A 25,243-nucleotide genomic window follows, 5' to 3' on the forward strand; every position below is an offset into this window, starting at 1 on the left:
TTTTGAAATACCAACTTGAGAGATTTTCGCAGCTACCAGGCATGAGTAATAAGAAAAAAACAATGTAAACCAGGTGCGGGTTTATGCGTATATTAATACACACATTTTCTCGGGTCGATTAACACGCAAATGAACACGAAGCCATAAAAAATATTAATATTCTGCTGCGATCGGCTCCTCTTCTTTGACGGATAGGTGAAAAATTAAAAATTTCAAGACGTGGATATAAACCACAAGAGTCGTGGTAAAGGTAAATCTCGAAGTGACATCGCACGCATTGAATCCAATTTGTTATTATGGGTTCAGTTATGTATACGTGTGTAATTTTATAGGATTCGAATCTCGAGAATCTTGCACTGAAAAGTCATAGATTCATGTATTTTATTTTAATTTATCATATCGCGATACTTGTGTTTGGTTACGCTTAATTCTGCATATAACTTACGTCAGGGTCAAATTAAAATTTTCAATGCAGCAATTAAATTCCTGATCATAAAACGCCAATAGATAAGCAACTTGCATCACAAATTCAGATTAATTAAAAGTAAAATTTATTTAAAGAAGTTCAAAATTAAGTTCGGAATAATATATGCGATGTTCATTTACTTGAGTCTAATTTTATAATTTTGTCTTTTTGGAATCTTAATAAAAAATATGAGCTTTTATTAAGATAAGCCAGTCAGTTACGCTTGCACGTTTTCTACTTTTGAATCATAAGATGCATAAAACAAGGATTCGCGACGCTGCCAGATGTTTTTAAACTCCCGAGACGACAAAATACTGGTGAATAAATTCAAATGTACTTGAAACATTTCAGTGGCAAATGCTGACTTATTTGTCGCTTTTAATGTAATCGCGGTGAAAAATAAAAAAATGAAACGAGGATACTCGCGTATAAGTCGCAGAAAATGGAAATTTTATTCACGCGTTTATTTATCATTACAAGATATAATTAACCTTAAAAAAATATAAGAAATGCTTATTAAAGTTTATTCGACCAAGTGCGTGTACTTACGTTAACTTTTGAAAGGTACATCTCAAGCTCCTGAAAAGGGTCCACGTCCTTTTGAGGCTCTTGACTCGCTGCAGTGTCGCGCGCATCGCCATTTTCCACGATTCTCAAGGGATTCAACAAGGACATCATTATACGCCCATTGTTTGGATCATTGATCCGCTGGGTCGATATTGGGCCATTACTGTTTTGAATGGCCTCCATGATGATGACGCATTAAACGTTGACCTTTTGCATAATGCTTTGATCGTCTGCAACGTTAAAAAATGGTACTTTTATAGTAAAATATCTATCCATTGTTTCATATCTGAACGATCATTTGTATCGGTAAGGGGTAATTATTATAATTTGGCGTGGATTTTTCAGGGAAAGAGGCATTTCTCAAAAAGTGCATTTACGCCCGAGCAGGCAGGCATTAAAAAGCGAAAGTACACACGCAGACACGCGTGTACTTTCAATAACTACACGAGTGCAGAGCGCGTAATGCTAATGTGCCTACTACTGCTAGCGCGCCGCCTGCATTTTAGTTTCCACTCTCACTCTTTGATCTCGGTCTCGTCATGCGGTTTCTGCATTGGCGCGTTAATTTATGCTGCTGCTACTGCCCGCGTACGCAAGACAAGAAGGGACGCAAAAGGGAGTATATGGGAGACAGGTTATAATTAACGCCGACGCATTTATGTAGTACCTTTTCTCGAAAGACCGAACAAGTAGCAACGCTAAGCTAAAACTCGAATTCTGCCCGAGTTGTTTGGACGCTTTAGGTAGAATGTTAAAAAACACAGGTTTTTCAGTTATTTTTAGATTGAAAAATAAGTTACATTGTCGCAAGTATGGAGGCTTGACACAGTTTTCATGGAGTAGCAAATTCGCTGCAGAATGTATTTCGTGAAAGTAAATTGATAAATTGGACGAAAATAGTTAATTTTTTAGATTTTTGATTTTGAATATTATGTAAGACTTTTAGATAATTTTAAAAACTTCACCATTAAGTCTTTTTTCGTAGATGAAAAGAAGACAAATTATAAGAATCTTATTATATACCCCAACAGAAACTACTAACAACAACACAATTTAAAGTTGAAAATCAACGTTAGGTATTCGCATAAATTTTGTCAAGAATGGTCCAAACGTTTAAGCCCATGAACTAATAAATTATTTACCTTGAGACCTTGAAGAAAAAATTTTTCGCTCCAAAGAAGGGAAAAGTTCTAAATTTTCCGGGTAACGAGCGACGTTAAAGAATGAAAATTTCTTGCTCGGCCGTAATATTCTTAGCCTTGTAAATTTTACCCGCACACGCGCACCACTGCAGGCGTACCACGAGTAGCTCTACGGCACATCGATTCTCAGACGCGTGCATTCAGCGCTCGACGTATTTATGAAACATTTGGCGTTATCTACAAATTCTTCCGTTGCTGCTGCACCTTGGACGCAAAGGACACACGGAGGCTAGTGAAATTTCACGCCTGAGTTATGTAAGCGACGATTGACAGGCTCGTACACACGAGATAACTGCTGTTGTATTGGCAAGGCTCGTGCGCACAATCCAGCCTCGCACATTCTCCATACATATAAGTGGTATAGTATGCATAATATGTGTAAGGGTACTGGCAGCAGCAGCAAAAGCAGCAACCAACAAGCCGGTTCGTGCGTAAAGAGTGTAAAAGAAATTTCAACATAAGTTACGGCTTTTTTTCGCCCAGAGAAGCAAAATAGTCGAGAGTTTTTGGAACATAAGTGAATAGTTAGCGAATTAGACGTCTACTTATTCTTTATCGAATGTTTGCATGACACATTATCTCCTAATCTGAGCAAGCTAACTAATTGATACATATGTGCGATGTATTTAAAATACATACCAATTCGAAAGAATTTAAAGATCTTATGCATTTTGTAAGAAATTTCTTAGAAATAAATGTGTAAACAGATATTTAATCAATCATGACCAATATTTGTTACCAAAGCTAACGTTACAATTACATAATTTCAGATTGCAGATATTTGCATTTTTATTGAGAAGAATCTAAGCAGATATGAAATTTAGACGAAATGTCTTTTATAGATTTAGTCATAAAAAATGTATTGAATTCAACAAAAAATAAATTGTATAAAATTTTTTTAACATACATAAAAACACACGCAATATATATAAGTGCTTCGTTTGACTATCCTTGTAGACCTCGTCATTCGATTCTCCTTTTCCATCAAAATAATCATTTAATTATATAAATAACGATAATCGGTCAACACAGATTTGCAACATGTCAATTTTGAGTGTAAGATCGGCGCCATCGATATCAGCATACGCTAAGAGGCATAATCCCTCGTGCTGGACACACGTGTACTTTATATATGCTGCAAATTGCATGAAAGATAAGATCGTACGCCATGACTGAGATACTTTTGTTTGATTTTGTTTTTCATATTGTGCTCATTGCTTGATCTTCTTTGGCGCCTTTTTTTTGCATAAAGCAAGGGATAAAGAGTACATACGTGCGCAAGCGTGAGCTTAAGCATTTCTTCTATACTGCAACATGCTAAGTGCATTATTGACAACTAAGAAACTTGACCCATGAGCTGACAGCAGTGCTAAATTATAAAAAATATTGGATTTTCCATTCTTTATTGGGTTGAACCTGGCTTTTACCTTCTCTTAGATGTTTTACATTTTTTAGAATATTAAAACAAAGGAAGTATTTGAATAAATTCACTTAAAACGATTATGTACTAAGAAGTAACCACTAATATGGTATCTTTAGCAATCATTTACAAGCTTTTACTCTGATAGTATTACTGTAAAGAATAGATTTGAAACATAGTAATGAAGCTCATCACTTGGGCGAACTCTCTTTCTCTTTATCGTTCAAGAGCGCATACGCAATGACCGCAATTAACCTTACGTAACTTGGTCCCCTTATTTCTTTTCTTATTTTTTTTTCTTTCTGTTGCAGAATATATTATATGCAAACATGTAGGAAGACCTCATGTGGCTCTTACATATGCTGCATTTATTTACCACAAGAAGCGAACGATATGTGTACTACAATGCTGAAATGCTCTTTTATACGCTACATCCGTTCAATCGACAATGCGACCTTGATAGTGTTAGTTAAGATCTAGTAAGCAAGTTTATTGCGCTGATAATATTTGGTAGTTAATATAATTTTTGTCGTTTGATGCAATAATTTTTACTTATAAATAAAGTGATATATTAAAATATTTTTGACTGCTAGAATTTAATTATCTTCAGTTGAATGCATACATTCATTTCATTGTATACATTGTCTAATTCGACGTTTATAAAAAATTTTCAAGTTTGACAAATCAATCTAAAGCTCTCTAAAGTATTGTTGATATATGTAAGTACCGAATTTGAATGACTTGTATTTCTGTAGATCAAGTTTTTGCATTTTTTTTTATACTTTACTCTCATCATGTATACTTTAGTGTCAATACTTTTGTTACAGCAGATAATAACCCCACAACAGCCGAATTTTAAGTTAAGAGTCAAAAGGGAAGAATTATTTTAACAGCAAGAGGCTGAGTTGTAAAATATCACGATTGAACCGGTTATTTTTTTGTATGCTGCTCATTTATGCAAAAATGATTGTTAACTCTATTTTTGGTACAGAGTGGAAGATGATACAGCAGAAGATAATAATGTTTTCTTAAAATGTCAAGATGAAAAAATAAATATATACGATGAAGATGAGAGTTATAGCTTAAAAAATCAAATGACTAACAAATAAAAATTTTTGGATTTTAATAAACAATTTACCGTGTACACATTTTTCAATAACTTTGACGAATCGATTTGGAATTTTTAACCATAAATGTTTATTTGAGTATCATACGAGAGTTTTTGAGTTAAGGCAAATCTTAAGCGATGGATAGAATAAAAATCGAAATGAAACTCATTTAATACCAACTGCAGTACAGAACCATCAAAATACAGCTTTAAAAAACACAATTTGATGAATATGCGTTTTTGCCGTGTACAGCGACCGCAATTATAAATCTAATATTCTACGACCTATAAGTGTATGTTTCTGTGGTTTGTCGAAGCATGTCGAATCACGTCAAAGCAATATTTATGAAATTCCGTGCTCTTGTTTTGTCGATACATAAACATTTTAATGAATGTTCATTGATGATCTAATGCTTTCTGTGCAAAAAACGAGGACCAGCTAGTATTTGAATTTACATCCTGACAGATATTATAGTGATACCATTGAAGTCTCCAGTCGAGAGAGCATAAGAAAGAATTCGATGGTTTGACTTGCCTGAGGATGAAAGATAACTAAAGCAAAGAGTGCCCAGAGTTCAAAAAGTAAAGACATTACATTCGTTTTACTTTCACTTGTTTTTTTTTTTTTGCAGAAGACAAAAACATCCACCGTTCGCTGACGATGGCGAGGTCATCGGATTCAGTGCCACTCAAAATCTAGCCAGTCATTTTATCAACCAAGCGAAGCTAGAGATTCTCCATCTGTAATGCATACGATAAGCGATCGGCAGAAAAACGAGTTTTACATACATATGAGTCATTGCTCGTTGTAACTATAATATAACTATGAACACATACGCGATGGAAAGTAAATCTTTTGTCATTTTCAATTTAATTGACTTTGTAAATCAAAATTTTTATCCCTCCACTTTTGGGCATGTTGTGAAGTGCGCGCGAAAAAAAACAATGCGCATAAAAAGAGACGCGGATGTCGATGTTCCAGTGACGTCAAAAACTATCGACGACTTTCTCACTTCAGTTAATTACAAAATCAAACACGCAAACAGTTATGAATTTTTGTATTTTTCTTGGTGCATATAACGCGTGGTGGAATAGACCATTAAGTGAATTTCAAAGTATCGTTAAAACCCAGTAAAACACCAGAAGAAAAGTCCTCGGACTTTCCAGTCATTAAATAGTCTTGTGCTAAGTGCACCGGAAGCAGTACATCTTTCGCAGTATTATGAACTTATACCAGAAAATTTATGCTAATATCGCAAATGCACACGACGATCAAACGGATGCGATATGCTCGAGTTAACGGACTTATCAAGTTTTTTGCAAACAACATTTGAATATCACGTCTTCTAAAACAATTAGGCCACATCGCATCTGTCACGGACTAAGCGCTGACCCCTGCGACACTACTGCGATGGTAAGAAAGTTATTATTGCAGCGGCCACGTGCAAAAAGTACACCATGACACCGAATAACACCGTGCACAAAATTTTATGCTGCAAGTGCCGTAAAAGCATTTTTGCTCGCAAAGTGTGTAAAGAGACACTCGTGTCAGCTTCGCCGACTCAAGTGAGTTTTTTTTATTAATAGTGTACCCAAGAGGCAAGGCTCATGCAGCATAAGGTGCATTTATTGTCATCGTTATATTTTGTTTTTATTTTTTTAATACAATAAAACACCCTATAAGGACATCAACGTTTATGAATCATTTTATTATTTTTGTGTACGCGTACAAAGGCTTTGCTTGCGCTCGAATTTACAGCCGAACGTATATAAGAACAAGAGACATGTGCACAGTGTCCAGCAGGCAGACTCTTTTTTTGCTCTCTTCGCTCGTTCGTATTGTACGAGTTTGTTGGTATATTATGGCACTTTGCGGCAAGCGCTGCGGTGAGACTTTATATTATACATTATCAACGCCTGAATTTCTCGCTTTATATATAATACATACACGCGAGTGTACACCTTGGAAAGAGGTCAAGGCAACTTGTTTGTGCGTCTCTATTATAACAAAGCCTATTTATTAAAATGCTGTTTCACTTTTTTTTTCCATCTTTAAATTGTCGTCTTCGTAATGCACTTTGTTGTTATTTCATTTTTTACGAGTTATATACTCTGCACGGACCAGTTGTTAGTTGCGTTGAGTATACATTTCGGAGACTTCTTCGATAAACCTTACTCAAGGTTAGTTTCTTAATTACTTTGTGGCCTTTCGTATGCACTTTTTTGTTGCGCTCACGTCATACAATGGCGCTGCGTTTATGCGTACCTTTAGCATGCATAATCTAAAATTCGAATATATTATGCACGAAAAAAAATCATCGTCGAAAATAACAATTCGTTTCTCATAAATTGACCTCTTGCTATCGTAACGAGCGTAATTTTTTCGTGCACACGGTACGCAGCGAACTCTCGAAGATATTTTGAGTAAAAAAAAACGACGGACAATAGATAAATTATCGCGTCGAGCGGCTGCATTCGCGATTCGTCGGTGATTTCGAGCGCAGCGATCGTCGCATGCAAACTATATAACAGCAAACCACAATTGCGCACACTCATCGATGATTCACGGGCGTCTCACACCGCGTGCGCGGCTCAGCTCGTCTATGTACACATTATATACACGAATAATATATCAATAACAATTCCCGCTGGCCCGAGCCAGTCGTAAGTTCGTATAATACACACTTCCTGCCGCATATCATACGTACACTCGCGCACACGCGCATATCGCACGCGAGCGAACGCATATATGTATATAGACGTTTCTTTCCCACACTCGTAAAATGCGCTTGTACATGGGCTCGTCTTATACCGTGCCGACGCGGGTCGACGAAGCCGTTATTGTTATGCCATGATCAAATATTATAAAGTAGAGTCAAAATTCAAAACTCGTCACCCAGTCAAGGAGCGTGTCGATGTTCACCGCGCGTACAGCTCACGAGCACGCGCAGTTGCTTTTCAACATTAGTATGCATAAAATTTAGACAAATGGTCAACGACCTATCGCAAAAACAACAATAAAAACTATGTACCTAATATTCTGCGACTTGCGCGCGAATTTATACTTTTACACTCGGTGTACGTGTACGCCTGCGCAAAGTCGTATAACGGAACCAGCTGCAACGCAGAAAGCAAAAGAGGAGGAGGCGTGTACGCGTATAAATATTGCAATATGGTTACGCGTGCGGGCAAAGATATTCTCGCGTTCTGTTGCTGGCCGTGTGTGTGCTCGCGCGTGCATCTATCCCAATAGTGCACGCGTATGAATACAGCTGCTGTTTTCATATATATAAGTGCACTTTTTTATGACTTTTTCAGAGCACGTGAGAGAGAGATTTAAATTACTGCAGCTGCTGGATTTACGCCGCTTGAATGAAGATTCATAATCGTTAGCAGTAACTATGCAGTATTTTTCAAATATTCAAAATTCGTAACATTTTATTTTGACTCACAACCAATATATATTAAAGACAGAAAGTATTGTTCTGCAAATAGTCAGCAAATTGTTTACCATTGTACTATAGCCATCGTGTAATATGCGTTATCTATTACGTAATCTATTCGTAAAACATCATTCAGGTTTTCAAATGAATCGAACCGAAATTTACTATATAGAAAATTCATCAATTTTAGGAGAGGAGTGAGTAATTACTACATTTTTTCTGCAACTACTAACAATTCCAATAATCTTGCTCTTTAATAACACTTATAACGATTGGATTGTGCTACTGCTAGGGCTCCTGCGCCTCATTATTTACAGTCTACTTATATTGTTATCATTTCCTCTTAATTTATTATTCAGAGAGACTTTATAATTGTGTATCGAAATGAACGTGGAAAATTTTACCGATCTTTAATGCATAAACGGTTTAAAAAATGACGTAGCTGCACGCAGTCGTTTTGTTTTTCAAGGAATTTTAAACGAGAAATAATGACGCATGATCAATTTTACTTTTGCCGTGCAGCTTGTTATTTTTGTGCAATTGTCGAAAACCCAAAGGATATACGATACGACTGATTCCTAAGAAAGTGCAAAAATTTTATTCAGTAACGATAAAGGTTCGGAGTTGTCGAGTTGAAAATATATAACAATCTTGAGATAAGCCAAGACAACAGTAATTTGAAAAATATTTAGAGACAGGGAAAATAAGTTGAGCGTAAATACAAACGCACTCGGCTGGCAAAGATATTAATAAGCTGAAAGTGAAAACGAGCAAAGTCGCCATGAGAATGAAGGCGAAGAGGTATTATATATGAAAAGAAAGAGATGTTTTTCAATATATATGTATGAAATTCCCGGTGGTTTTGTATAACCGGTTTACACGTGCATTACATGGCTTCGTATGAATCGAGTACTATTATGGGTCACAGTCAGAGGGCTAATTGGAATTAAAAGCAGACACTTTTGCCGTGTTGGAGGCGCGGTGAAATGACAAATTCTCCGTCGTGATGAGGCGTAATTAGACTTTCTTGCTTTACGACCGTTTTTGGATTCGAAAGGACTGCAGATAATGTGTACATGTACAGCAACTCGAGCGCACAAGTGCAGACAAGAATTCGTGCAAAAATGAGCCTGATTTTATATTTGCTTTTGACGTCGGCTTCCATGTTTCTCTGTTTACCTGTGCTCTACCATATTGGACTTTTTGACATAATCTCTTTTACAAGCGAATATCACTCGCTTGTCAAAATTAATGTTTTTTTTATATTAAGTAACACCATCGACTTGCTTCATGACATTAAATATGAAATCCATGAAAATCATTTTGAAATTATGCATATCAAATTTACATCAGTAATTCTCATCAAAAAATATATAGTAATTCTATATTTTTAATCAGATAATTGTTTTGGCGATACTGCTCTGACAGTAGTATAATAATGTTCTTTTCTAAACATGTAAATTACGAGGCTTTTTTGAGTTATTATAACTTTCATGAGCTAGTTATCGAGCATATTTTTATTCTTTTGTTCGAAAAGCAGCAACTACTCGAGACGAATATAGATTCATGCAAAAGAAAAAAGCAATTGTTCATGCAGGAATTTAAAATTGCTAAATAGTGACGGCAGCGTTTGCATTATTTAGCTTGGTTATCGGTACAAACCCTTGTAATCATCCCGTCAAATTGTGAATGGGCAGCGCGTGAAGAGTCCGTAATGAAAGCGCCATCAAAGAAACGAGACTATTGCCGGGACGTCTCGCGCAATTTTAAAGGTAGATCGAAGCCCAATTAACACTGTCAGTCAGTAAACTCGCCATACAAGAGAACTACTTCTGAGTCAGTTGAAACTTAGTATTATATCGCAAGATTGTAAGTATCGTTTTTTATTTAAATTGACAATAATATTTTGGTATTAATCATTTCGTGTAAATTTCTAGGAAATTCAATTTATATGAATACTATAATTTAGAAAAATACTTTAGCAAACAGAATTTCATTCACTATTCATTTTGACTGACATGCATAACATCTCCCCCACCCTTCTACTTTGATTTCTCATTTCATGAAACAATAACGTTCTTGATCATTGCTTGAATCCGAATGAGTAGAAAAGAAATTATAATAACTCTTACAAGAAGCCAGTGCCCCTTAGAGCCTTGAATGGTCATAATGCTTCCTATCAAATTCTAGAACAATTCAAAGAATCGGCGATCTTAATTAAATAAAGGACCTGCCCATTTATGAGTATGCATGGCCAAATATGAGAAAGAGAGAGAAAAAAAGACAAATGAGTTGAACCTTATTTGAGGAAGATCCAGAGTCTAAGCGATGGCTGAAAAAATAAGCAGAGCTGCGTTTCGTTGGGTGGTGCACGCATACACTATATGGTCCTAAATGTTCAGCGGAGCACTTAACACTCGCTAAACGTAGCGAGCACGTGTAAAACGAACATTTATATAGGCACATATTATACCTGCGCGAAGAAAGAGAAAGAGAAAAGGCCTTGCAAGGTTACCCTCGCGTAGACGTGTCGGAGTTTCTGCCGCTGCAGCTGAAATCGTGAGTGAGCTCTGCATGCATACACTCATACGTACCAATACTATACGGGAACGCGAGTTGTTGCCTCGGGCAAGGTAAAGATCTTATATATACTCCTACTGTATGGGCTTTCTTCTGCGTGTATACAAGAAGCATCTCACGTCTCTTAATACACTGCCGTTGCGCCTTCTCTTCTTCGCTGATATTCGGTTTTTTATGCGTTCGCCACGCTCGCGGTGCGTATGCTCATCGATAAAAAAAATTCCGCGCCGAATTCGAAGGAGGCAGCGCGCGCATATAAAAAATACGCATAACGAGTTAGGGAAACGAGCGGAGCGCGCGATAAGATCTCGGGCTCGCGCGCTCACCGCACGAGACATTATATCAAGCGGACTTGACAAATTTGACTTAATACAACTTGCGCGCGGTGATTCGATATGTGTTACCACATCAACGCATACCTTTCTGTAATACGCGCGCACCTTTTATACCCACACACATGGTTGTGCACATTTGCTAAAAGTTAATTTCGCCAAGTAATAATGCATCGAAGAGTGGCTGAAGTTATGTGTCCAAGCCGTTATAGCCTGAAAGAATGTACCGAACAATGTGCGCGATGAATGCAGAATTCATTTTAAACAGCTGTTCGATTGAAGTATGATCTATATACACAAGCAGCGGCGGCGGCGGTGGCGGCAGCTTGCAGGAAACGATTCATTACGCGTGTGCCGAATAACGGAAACAGATTATAAGACTCGCGGGCAGAAGCAAGAAACCGATCGAAGCCGAGCAGGTTTGCCACTCGTGCTATGCCAAGTACACATACACATACACACGCATGCTGCTCTATATAATATATATTTGAACGATTTTTAGCAGGCGGCTGTGCGAGAGGCCGATCGATCGGACGCAAATATTTCATCGACGCGTTGCCGCCGGCGTGAGCCGTCATTTTTTATGTACTCTTTTTTTGGCGCACGTATAACGCACAAGATAAACAGAAGCATTAGAGGTAAGGCAATCCTCGTTACAAAGGCCGGGATACGGATTACGGCTGGCGCGGTAGACGATATACCCGTACGATTCAGTGTGTGAGCGATCGGCGAAAAAAATGGCTGCAGCTGCAACTTTGCGTCTGAAATAATTTATACTCCGCGTCCATTACAGATATAATACGCGCGCATACGCAGAGAGGATAGAATCCGCGGAATAAGCCGTAGAGAACGTGTTACATTATACCGATATTTCTCACACGATACGATATGCTATTACCATCTTCGATACGTCTTACGATTCGCCAGTGTATATATTACATTATGAGTTGTGCAGTATCGGCTCTCGACGCAGTTATAATATGAGCGCGCGTGTCTGTATGCGAGTACTCGATCGTTTGCGGTGTGCATATCGAGCGATAATATAAAAACTACCAACTTGCATCGTCTTCTCGTTTGGACGCCGTGCTACGTAGTAATATTTTTCAAATAATGTCATAAAAAAATTCGCATTTTCAGATTAGCTTAGTTGTACGCATCCGTCAACTTCTTCCTTGAACATTACTTCCTTCAGATCGAAGGAACATTTTTTCGCGCCAAGAAGTGTGCGTTATGCGTGTGTTCGTTCGTTCGCAAGCAGCGCCTATACGTATGCCTTGTTTTAGCGTGACTAAGCACGCATGAGTGCACGCGAAACACACGACGATGATTGATCGAGCCATCAAATTATGAAAATTAAACAGTCCGAGCGCGCACATGTACCTGTATCACAGATCGACGAGATGAAAAATAAAAGGAGTTTGCGCGAGCAATAGCGCGATCGTCACGCGTTAATGTTGCGCGACTTTGAACAGGTATTATTTTCATGATTCATCGGGAATGTTTATAATCGTACGCATCATCGATTTTGACGAGACCTACCTCCTGTGAGAAACGAGATAAGTCGTTTTTCCTACTCTTTTATCGCGATTAGAAACAATGCCGTTTGTAATTAAAAACGCATGTACGTGCGCTCGAGTGATTTATTTTCTGATTTCGTAACTTTAATTCGAAACGCGTAGCCTCGGCAGATGAATAATCTCGAACGATTAATGCAACTATGCACTTTTTATGGAAGTCGCAGAAATTAAAATCTCCTCCTTCAACTAGGTAGGAAAAATGAAACGTTTATCACTGCTCGCAGTCACGTATTAAGACGTAAACGTGCGCAGCGACAAAAAATACACTCGTTTTGTCCAATGCGTCGCGTTCGGCTTTGGCATTATAACAACGATACATCATATATTGCACCACACTCGATTTGACGTAGGTACGCGTGCGCTTGTGTACATTCGTGCACGTATGTACTATATAGTGCTGAATAAACTGAAACACTTTTACTACAGAAGCATGACAGCGTCGTTTTTACTCTCTCGACCCGCACCGCACCGAGCTGCCAACGGATTTTAAACGAGCTCGGTTCATCATCGTCGCGTCTTCGCATCTACTTCTCGAGCCAATTGAGAAAGAGCTCGAGCTTTTAGCAGCGGGTACTTATCAGTGCATTTAAAACGGCGGAGGCTATCAGCTCTCGCGTGCTCTCTTGCCTCTTGCATTTCGTAACAAACTGCACAAAGTTCAGGCCTCGGCTGCGCTGATTATTATTACGACGTGTAAATGCAAAAGGAAAACACGAGAGCAAAAAACGTGATATCATCGGGCAATGAGCAGCAGCGACTGCAGCGGCAGTATGCATGTTTTTCGAGCGTATACATGTACGTGCTACATGTACGCGTACATGCAGCGCGCGCTGTATACCGATTATGAGCCAGGCCGCTTGCGCAATATAAAAATTTCGCAAAACTGCATTATAACGTCGGAGCAGTCGCATGACAGTCGCGCGTCTTGTACGAATTTTACATTGTATACACGCGGTGGATCATTAAAATGGCAGTCGACGAGCGAGGAAAGGATTTAGACGCGGTTCGTTAGAAATTGGCTGCGACGAAAAGAAAAGCTCGTTGCGAAATCCGCACGCGACTTCGTTTAGGATTTGTCGTCGAGTTTTTGCTCGTAAATCGCCTCCGAGCTGACACGGCGGAATATCGTCAGCACATACTTGAAAAGCGAGCTTTACTCGCTGACCCAATAAAGAATATCCAATAAGTGCTTTTTTGTACCGGCGTGAAATATTACGGCCACTCGAAGCCGATGGCTCCGCTACTGCGCTGCATTGTACACTCTCGCTCTGATCCAAGCGCGATGCAATAGAGTGCGTGGCAGCAGCTGAAAACGACGCTGATCCTTATCGCGCGCTTGACGCACCACCACAAAAGTTAAGAAACGACGACACCGCTATATTATAAGCATACGCATTACATACTCCCAGAGAGACACTCATTTTCCATAAAACCTGTATTCCCGGACCGCATGAACGCACCGCACGAGTTTTCACACTGCGCGCCGAGAGTCAGCTGTGCGTCCAATATAGCGAGTCTCTTGCTCTCTTTGAGGAATTCATCTAATTGGCATTAGGTTTTCTTTCCGCGATGACGACGACGAGTATAGCTGATCGAATATAGCACATAGACACTGATAGCAGCAGTCGAGCGCACAAGACTTGTTTGCGTACACACACACGCGCTACCATGTTTATATACACAAACTCACACTTCCATTGAGGTCTCTGTCCCTATGTGTGTGCGCGTGTACGTGTGTCTACGTGCACGAGTGGTGTTCGCGAGAGTATATATATCATGTATAGGTATATAGCAGCCAATAAGGCCACCGACACCTACGACATCGACATTTCCTGTCGTCTTTTTTACAACGTTTATTTTAGAGATTGCCTTTAGAAATGACCGCGTGCGGAACGTCGTCGTCGTCTTATGTGGCGCGATCACTCGCGATTGAATTTCTCATTTTTTTCGTGCTGCGATGCGGGTCACGTATACGCTCTCCTTTCCGACTCTTCATTCCATTTTTGCATTCAGCATCATGTCATTTAATGGTTCTCTTACATGATTTATCCTTCGCGAATTACTGCAATTTTATGAACGATTGTAGGCTGTTGTTATTATTACGCGTTATTTATATTAAACATATGAAAACAGAATTCCAAAAATAAAAATGCCAAAAATAGAGCGGTTGTTTCATTCGCTACAACAGTGAAGTAATCGTTTGACACTGCTAATAAAACACGTTGTTAATCATTAGTAGCTTCTGAAAATTTAGCTTTCATAATATCAGTTCAGCAACTGATATTTTCATTTTTAAATAATGCGAACGAACAATTGATTTTTTTAACAAATTAAAGGGATCGTAAGTGATTTATTGAAGTTGTCAATCGCTGTGATTCTCTTACTTCAGATATATTTATATCTGATGGAACTTCATTGGCTTTTATTTAGTTTAATGTTTTCTTTTCATGTTTTGGAACGTTTTGAATCTTTAACCTTTTTTTTTATTGATTTTCAGTTTTTTTATAAAATTTAAATTTTATTATTGTACTTTCAAGTTCTAGTTCTTGGTCAGAAATGGAATCATAGGCTTGAAAGGATTATTTAACCAACATAATTTATTTGAAATAAGTTCTATCCACGAAAGTTTACGCGATTCTGAATAAAATTGCTTTAAATAAATAGCGAAAATATAACTGGCTTGATGCTCATAGGTATAGACAAACACGTTTAATAGAACGCTTATGCAGATGCTGCGTGGGTGAGCGATTATTTTTCGTTTCAGCTCCAAGTGGCTTCTCTATATATCGCTCGCGTGAATGTATTCGCGAAAAACAAGAAGATGACAGTTGAACGCACGCTTGGCACACCATGAGTTATCGCTTTGGTCGTTATTCATGTATCGTGACGTTTGAATTACTCAAATTGTATGCGTAATAAAGGGTGGATACATTGACGCTTTGCTCCTGCCTGTGTAAACAATCATCAAATGATTATTTATTGGACAATTTCTTTTTTCTGTAGTATGCAAATCAACATAGGCGTCACATGTATCTGAATTATAAATTTAAAATGTTGTCTATTTGGGGCTCTAGACTGAATTTTATATTTGAACCAATTTCTCAACTGGTCATGCTTGAGGTGATGAAAATAATACAATGATTATACTGGGCTAAACGCGGAGTATCTCAAAATGACGTTTTTAGCTCGTGGAAAAAGCAATCAAGCTTCAAGGGAATTGAAGCCAGATAGCTTATAGCGCGTTCAACGATAACTTCATAGAAAGTCAATTACGCCAGTGCTGCATATTATATACGCACAATACCGAGACGTAATGATGATTCATTATAAGCTTCCGGTGTTTTTAGCTAAACTCATCTCTATACATTTCAGCGCGTGCGGTAAAAGAGATATAGGCATAAATATATATGAGCAAGAGTGATAGTTATTCGAATCGTGCACACACCGCAGGACATTGCCTCGCGCACGTACAGGGCTCTGCCGAGATAAGAGTCACACGCGTGCACAAGTCGTCTCTTGTGCATGTATCACCTCGCCTGCGTGTACTATGTTTCGTGAAAGAGAAAGAGAATGAGAAAGACAGAGGCCACGGAAAATCAGAGGAGGCGAGGTTTTTTTCAAACTAACGCACAATAGGACGTTTGCGTGTATTGGATTGCCGTCAAAAGACCATTCATAAACGTGTTTAGCATCAAGAGAGAAAAAAAGTCCGCACGTAACAAAGACCGGAAAATGGGACAGTTTTTTCTTCGGATTTTTATGGAAACGATTAAAATTCAACACGTGCAAGCGGATATAAATTTTGTGCTTTTTTTAGACATTTTGATTCTAAAGCTGGATTTATAAATATAAGTTCAAGGTCGACTCAAGGTTAAAAATTCGAATACACGTTGAACAAAGATCTAGACTTTACTATTACACTATCGGATCGGTGCCACTAAAATTTCAAGATTTTCGTCGCGAAACATCATCGAGCGATGAGTAAGGCAAAAACAATTGGAACGACGATCGGAAAAACGGCACTTTGACGTACTTGATATCGTGTAAAATACAACTGAAACTGAAGTAGAAACTTTGTTGTTCCGTTAGTTGGAGATGTTGACTTCGAAAAAGTGAACAATTTTAATCTGGACGTATTAAGATTTTTCAAATTATCTTCTTACAGATACACACAATTAATGCAGCAATTATTTTTCAAAAAGTTACTAGTCCATCATAAATACTTTAAACTTTATTATAAATCATTATCTTAGGAAGGAAATTTTTATAATGATAGACTTGAATGAGTAATGTAATTTTAAAAAAGTACTATTGACGTTACATATATTTCTAAAGTGGTTTGATTTACATTTTTTATATTCTTTTGGGAGTAGAAATGAACCCTGGAAAGATTTCTGCTACATCCATTGTTTCTTTTAGTACAATGGGTTTCTAGTTATTGTGATTGAATTTCCGCGATATAAAAGAAATATTTTTTGCTTCGCTTAATGTATACACATAGTACAATGTACAATTTGAAATTAAATAATTTATAATTGACCGAAAGTAAAAATCTCACTTCATGCAGAAATCCATCAGTTTGAATGCTACATCTTGATGGACGTTACTTTCGAAAATTCCCTCGTTATTCTGCTCATCTCTAGAAGTTTTTTTAATCTACGTTCTCTAATCCATTCGAACTCCATGATATTTTTCTGAGCCTTAAGAGTGTTTTAGCATACCAAGTTATTTTAGCTTATAATAGGACTATTTCTGGGCTAATCTGCATCTGAAACCGATTCTTTTCATACATTTGCAAGGTGTGCACGCGTCGAATTCGTGTGCGTGAGGAATGAAGATGCACGCGAATGAATATGTAAAGAAGATGTTTTTTTCGCGGCCACATCGAGCCTCGATCACCCGAGGATATTTATACTAACGCATTGAGTGACATATATCATTTGCTTATTTCTAAGCAGAAACTGCTAGTCACAGGAAATACGCGCGTGCATTGCTTATGATTGAATATCAAGTTTCTTTACCATTTATTCTATTTGAATATTACTTTAGAAACGCAATATACACATCATAAAGAATAATAACAAATCAACTTTTTTAGGCCCACGCCAATTAAAAAATCGCTGAACCATCAAAATTTTGATCTTTCCCGCTCTCCCTCTTGATCTCGCTATGTATAGGCATATTCTACACGCAATAAAAACATAAGAATATTTTTGACGTTCTATGAACTCCCTTAAATAAGCACAATCGATCCGTCTCGGGTGACAATACGAGCGACTAATAAGCTCCGAGGCTCACTCGAAAAAAAAAATGAGCGACGCAAATTCACAAGTGATAAGTTTGAAATAAGAAACAATAGAGTCGCGGCGAGACAAGACTCCTGTCTATACACAAGTACGTGCGCGCGTGTTATTATAAAGACAATATTGTGATCTATCGATCCGTGTATCAGCGCATGGAATCTTTAAGTACCGACGCATGCGTACCTATACATACGATATATATTTATAATGCGCGCTTTATCTCGTTGTATATGATATGCAAACATACACCTCGTTCTGTGTCATATTTTATGTACTACAGGCTTACGGTTTCATTTATACAGACGGATTCGCCGTCGTCGTCGTGTCGTACACAATGTCGAGCAATTTTTTTCAAATCTCTCACGCTTCGGAACGACTGCCTTTATACGCTTTATATATCGTCATAAGAAACTCTTTGAGTTGGTCACATTATCCTCATTTCCATGCGTTTGTATGTGTGGTTGCGTCAGAGAAGTCGTGAAATTGCCTTTACTTTGTCATCGTGTGCGGTTATTATTGTATGTTTTTTTTTTTTTGCATCGAAGAGGTATTTTTATGACAGATTAGATGTTGGGATTGCACATAAATAAAAGATTGCCAGGAGTGCATGCAAAAAAATATGAAAAAATAATTATGAGCAATGAGGCTCGCGTCGTATGCAGCATGTAAAATACTTTTGACGTTCTCAAATTTTATGATTCATTCGTCGTTACGAGATGTGCTTGTATTTTTATAGACGACTGCAGCATGGAATACCCGTGCATTCAAATCACGGCTCCCTTGAGAAAGAAGCTATAAAAGAGTATTATTGCTGCTTACAAAAATATGTTATCGTCGGGGAATTTTCTTAGTGGTTTTGAGCGTTGACGAATTAGCGTAAATAAAAAATGTCTACTTCGATGAAATAATATTGCTTGAAATAAAAATTCAAAGACTGGTTGTTGGAGTAAAATTTTTGCATGCACCAGGGTATATTTACCATAGTACAATAAGATTATCTTACGCACGAGACCTTCTCGTGCACATACCGTAATGTACGATAGAAAGCATGTTGGCACAGTAATAACGCAGGGAAACTTTCAAATGAATCATCAGCCTCCGTTGTGCTGACTCGTTTGAAAATTTAGGGTTGACAAACTGTTTTGTAACAAAATTATTAACCAAATGCCTCCAATGTATGTAACGTTGAAAATTTGAACGCTTTTTAATTACCAGAATGAGGTCGGCCAGAGTACAAGGTAATGTCATTTGAAGCTAAGCGAAACTTCAGGACTTGTGAGGCAAAAAAAGCAATCGTGTACATTATTCAAGTACGTATCTAAGCAATTGTCCACACATGCATAGTACGTGCATGCTGAAATCTGAACGAATGCAAAACGTTTATCATTTCAAGCTGTGGTATAATAAGTGACAACGTACAATTTTCAAAGTTGAACGCACCAAATGATCGGATGAAAAAAAGAGCAGTGCATAACGAGACTTTGATTTATTTGTACGTTTCTATGAGGCTTGTGTAATGACAGCGTGCAATTATGGTATACAGCATATCCGGACTGTATTATACGCATATGAATCGCCGGTGAGAAAAACCTTCGGATGTTGAAAATTACGAAATATGATAGTCGAACGAAGTCATTCAAGAGATACAAGGAGTTATTGAAATGTACAATTTATTCTGTCTAGAAGTGTACATTATCAAGGTAAAAGTGTAAAACTCATCGCAAAAGTTTGGCTCTGTGCAGAAGTGGCCAATTCAGCGTAGTTTTGCAAAAACGCAAATACTACAAGGAAGTTTGTCTACGCTTTTTAATGAAGATCTGAAGAAGTGGAAATGAAATAAGTGATTTCTTAATTTTAATATTATTGCCAAAAGATGAAGAGAAATTTTGTCGAGTATGAAATTCAATATGTTTATGCTTTATTTTCATATTAGCACATCGTTCGTTTTTTGTCTTTGCATCGAGCCAAGCTTCGTCGTGGTGAATTTTCGTACGATGTTGTTGATACATATAAAAAAAAGGCATTAAAGGAGCCTCGCTGAAAATTTGTAATCTTTGAGACTTGGCTGCTCTTCAATAATAAAAAGAGGAATCTTGAAATAGCACTTGAAGGCAATAAAAGATTTCTTCGGGTGAGCAACACATTAACGGGCAAAAATTCACTACATGGTATGTAAACAAATGTTGCAGATGCGAACCACGATATCTTTGTTGTACTCGATGAATCAAAAATTACAAACTGAGATGAAAAGTTAAAACAATTACGATTTCCAGATTTAACCGAGCATAAAATCGTTTTCGTGTGTGTGCGACTAAATATATAATATGTGAAGCTCGTTTTATTAAAAATACAACACTTGGTGAAGAGACAGATGTCACGTCAATATTTTTTCGGATTATGGGTAGAGAAATATTATTGGAAGTTTTTATTGTGGTCCAGAAATACACATTATGCATATGTTCAGGCTATTTCAGAGTAAAAAGGCAAGCGATATACTTTCAATGTCGAAGTATTAATCGAAAATTGCAATTTTGTAGTAATAATTCACCAATCGAGCAACTGCAAGGCGAATGAAGTCATTTAACGATTCGTAGAGTGGAAACCCTGAGTCTCTGAATTAAATTCATGGATTCTCCTTTATAAAATTTTAATGGCTTCATGTGGCCCCGTCGCGAGTCTACACATTATACAACAAGGAAAAAATCTTGCCTCGCGGGCGCGGACGAGTCGGTAAATCCCCGATAGACAATTGCTCACGCGTCGCTTCATATTATAAAATGCAAAAAACTGAAGAGTAGAAAAAGTCGGTACAAATACCGTAATTCGTATGTTGGTTACTTTTCTTCTCACTGACGTTACAATTCGTTAAAGGCACGCTCGCGATTCGGGAAATCGAGAGATCGCGAGCGAATTTTTTCAACTCGTCGTTATAGTATACGGAGCGAAATGTTCCCGGGAATACACGACAATCAACGTGATTTCACGAAAAATGTCCAAGTTAAATACGAAAGGTACACTCGCGCGTACACGTATATGCATCCGTGTACAACATTCAATTCAAATGCGACGTATCAATCACGCGCGTTGCTGCCGTTGCCGTTGCCACTGGCCGGTCTCGAGGAAGGCACCGACGAGAGAAGGCGCGCATACGCATACCTATCCTACTTGGTGCATGCCTGTGCGCGCGGAGAAAGCCTTTTTATGTATCGCTCACGATCAGGTAGCGATAATTTTGCCACATTTTACGCGAAATCGTTTCTGAAAATTTTCAACTTGGAAAAGAAAATTTTCACGCTTTACTCGGAATCGAAGGCGTGTTTATTTTAAATAATCAAACAATTAAGTCGGACGAGCAATTGTTTTTCGAGAAATAGTTGAAAACATTCCTTGAATAACGCAGCGAGCATGCGACAATTTTTTTGAACAACCTTGACGCGGGTGGTATCATCGATAAATAAAAAAAAAAAAAAAATAGCACGCAGTAGTGCATCCGAGAAACTGGAAAAACTTGCACGGTACGCTCGGGAAAAAATGACCTCAATGCTGCCATTCGCGCGTCGAAGCAAATTACGCTAGATCACGGATTAATTGTATTCGGTCACAGTCGTCATCCTTTGACCATTATATCAACGATATAAATAACTCGACTAGGCTCTGGAGCGAGAACGAAGTATCCTGAACTCGATAAGTGGAAATTAAATCTTTAACGTTAATAAGGCGTAATCAAAGGTACATTGCTAGATAACTTAATACACGATCTCTACGAAGAAATAATATAATGCCATTAGAAATGTGTGTGTGTGTGTGCTGTATCGATAGGGAATAAAATTGCAATTTCATTATGCTATCGATGCAGCTGTTGGCTTATTCGTATAAATACTCCGCTGACCGGGCGCACTAGTATGTACCGATACGTACGTGTGTATGTACAGGCGTTTGTGTATGTGTCGTTGTTGCTGCTGCCGTTGGAAGATAGCGACTTTATAACTAGAATACGAGAGGCAGATAAGAACGTTTGCGCCGCGCTTGTATATTGACAGTACGCGCGTATTGCAGTGTTTAAATATTTGTGCGCGCTTATTCCGCCGAGCTGCTATACGCCTGTTACTTTTTTTATTAATTTTCTCATTTCTCTCGAAAAATACGCTCAATCGGGTGCTAAACGATTTTTCAGCTCGTTTGATATTTATCGTAAATCTGCTGCGATGTCGATAAGTAAGCCTTAGATAGCGATAGCCAAAGTTGTAGCTGTTGTAGAATTTTGGAAAAGTTTCCTTTTTTCGCTTAGATCGGTACGAGTCGGTAACGCATCTAAGTTGCTGATAATTTCAACAAGTGTGACCTACGCCCCATTGGACTCGCGTTAATTTTGAAATCATTAATAATGATTTACACGAATATAGGTGCAATGCAATTGCCAAAGTCTTGCGCAAGAGTAAAAGTTTCATTGCCTCGAAATTGTCCAGTTAAACGACTGGAAACTTTAATTTTCAAGTATTATTAGCAATGTTGTTTTTTGTCATCATTTAGAAAGTCAACGCCGCGAAGCACGCGCAGTAATTTACAAAAGCGCGAACAAGTCTCGATGGTGCATTTTATAATATATATTATACGAGCGGCCAAACGTCGGCTAGATATTGTGTAGCGGTTACGGGCAGCTCTCGACGTATGCTCGAATGAAAACAAGCTTGGCTTTCGGTCGAGTATATAGAGTGCAGCGAATGTCTAAATCGTCGTCGTCGTCGTCGTCGTCGTCGTCTACGCGCGCAGCAGTTGCATCGACGCCAAATCATTGTGATTTAGCCAACGACTGCCTGTTCTATGCTCTAGACTCGTGCTTATATACATACTTATGTATACGTGTATGTATATGCATGCACGGAGGCAGAAAGTCATAATGTTTTAATGTTGCCGGCATGAGCGTACACACATGCACGCGTATACATACGTGCCTTATAACGGCAACGCATTTATATAGTAGCGACCGTGCATAACCCGAGTTTCGCTCTCTCTCTCTTTCTCTTATATACCGGCATGTTGTAAAAATGCACGCTCTAATTATTTCCTCGAAAAAATGGACTGTCCAATGATTCTTGACCGATCGAAAATAAAGTCGAGAAAAAAAATATTGCAACTGCTCGCGCGGTGAAAACCGAACGTATCTTACCTCGTTCACAATGAGTCGTTGCGGGTTTGTTGTCGATGCGCCGCGCTGCTAATGTTGCTGCTGCATCGGCACAAAATTCATTCCTTCGGTTGCGGCTTGTTTGCTCGATGCCATATGCTCATTTGTGTGTACTCACATATACCGACACACACTCACACACACAGTCTGCACGCGCCGACTTACGTATTCCAAGTATAGATGTATATATCCACGTGCGCTGTCGCGCGAAACACTCGCCGGCTTCGTGCGCGCGCGGCTTGTATTATGTGTACAATACACCCACTGTATATCACGAAATACTGCAGAGAAGAGCACCTCCGCGAAACGGAGCAACGATTCGACTCCTCTTTTTTATTTATTTATTTTTCGATTCAACACGACACTGCTGCTCGGAAAATCAACTCGTCGCAATTTCGCTCACTTTTCTGCATCGAAATAACGCACTGTTACGCAAACGGCTCGCGGCTCTGTGCCTGGCTACGCGTATATATTTTTATTCGCTGTGGCACTAATATTCACTCATTCGCGACACCGACTTGCGTCGGTGCATTTGAATTTCTCCGCAATAAACGAGCAGCTTATCAGCTGGCGGCAAGCTAAATAGACGTGTACGTGCAAAAGTCGGAGTCGTCGAGCGTTTAACGTTCGGAACGCACCGACAGACCGAGAATATTCAAACAAACATTCGAATTCTGTATTCGTTATGATGTGGAAGAAACTCGGATGCACAGTGAGAGACGTCGTCGTCGTCGTTTGTGTGTCCGGAAGTGCTGGGTTCGCTTGGCAATTGTTATTCCTCGCGCACAGCTACTCCGGAATTGGAAGTAGTAAATCACAATTTGCTATTATATTAAACGGATGGATTTTTCATCGATTCGTCGATATTCGCGCACACACACACTGTTTTTACACACGCACAGCACAACAAACCACACTCACCACCGGTATCTCTTCGCAATCCCGCCCTTATCGTGCACTCGTTCGTTTAACGGAAAAACGAATTTTTCAATTCCAACGACTCCAACTTGGAATTTCAAACGTTTTCACGGCAGATTACGCAACGAACATGTGCTTACACACACACATTGACACACACACACATAGATAAACACACTCACAAAAAAACAGACGAAGATTACGCATATACGTAAAAAGAAACGCTCCACTCGGCGGCCGAGTCGGTACTAAACTGTTGCTTACTCACTCGCAGAAGCAGCGCAAAGTCGCCGGTTTTCGCGCGGAGTGGGGCGATCTGTGTATATATGTGTGTACAGCTGTGCGCTTACATGCTGCTGCACGGCCACCACGAGCTCGTTCGCTGCGCGCCGTTGCCCGCCACTGCCACCTTTTGCCCGTGCGTATATTACACTCGTGTGTATATATATAAGACTTTGTGCTTGTGTCTGTGTGTGTCTCTCTCTCTCTCTTTCTCTCTGTATATATCTGTCTGCAAAATATGATGATGGATACGTGCGTGACGCAGTATCATCTTCAGCACTTGGCCGATCATTTTTTATATTCCGCCTGCTGCTGGTAGGATCTGCTGCTGCTGCAAACCGATATGCGCATAAATGCGCGCACGAGTCCCTCGGCGTGTGTATGTGCGTGTGCCTTTTTATCCTCGTAATTATGTGTATATATCTTTTGCGTTTTTGGGACAAAATGACAAATTACGCCGGAGAAAATATACCCGCCACACTAGCGGTTAATGGCGTCGCCAGGAGGACTGATTGCCGCGCTAAACGCTCGCATTCCGTGAAAAGCCATTCGATTGCCAACGGTCATTGGCGCGATTCGTGCGCCTCTGACTTCTGCAGTGTGTTTGCGGGGGACGTTCTTACTGCCTTATTCAAATGCGACGAATGATGGATGGATGAATTAAAAATTTCGATCGTATCGATATATTCGTTGCCCCGTGAAAATATCAAGTTTCGAACGATATCAATTCATACGAGACGTTGCAATTTTCGGTTTATCGAGCGTAGAGTCTCTTTCTCGGCGAAATTCAATTAATAAGCTTTTTCGGCGCAAGCCTGCTCCAATAATTCTCCCCTGGCATGGTCGTTAACGGTCGCCAC

The 25,243-nt window shown here is 38.9% G+C and overlaps 1 protein-coding gene across 4 annotated transcripts in view; it reads right to left on the minus strand.

The window, feature by feature from the left end:
* Positions 1 to 24,330, minus strand: part of LOC106650550 (stAR-related lipid transfer protein 13) — a 191,740-nt gene extending 167,410 nt beyond the window's left edge. For 3 of the 4 annotated variants that reach the window (XM_014368622.2, XM_014368621.2, XM_014368619.2), the window contains exons 1-2: positions 23,166 to 24,330; positions 1,016 to 1,263 (exon numbers count right to left, since the gene is read on the minus strand). In XM_014368622.2, coding sequence (XP_014224108.1) covers positions 1,016 to 1,216 — 201 coding nt within the window. In that variant the 5' untranslated portion in view covers positions 1,217 to 1,263; positions 23,166 to 24,330. The remainder of the gene's footprint in view (positions 1 to 1,015; positions 1,264 to 23,165) is intronic. The other variant, XM_014368620.2, reaches the window with a different exon arrangement.
* Between the last annotated feature and the right edge of the window lie 913 nt (positions 24,331 to 25,243).

Source organism: Trichogramma pretiosum, unplaced genomic scaffold (assembly GCF_000599845.2).
Source record: "Trichogramma pretiosum strain Unisexual culture from Peru unplaced genomic scaffold, Tpre_2.0 scaffold5, whole genome shotgun sequence".
NCBI classification, from domain to species: Eukaryota; Metazoa; Arthropoda; class Insecta; order Hymenoptera; family Trichogrammatidae; genus Trichogramma; species Trichogramma pretiosum.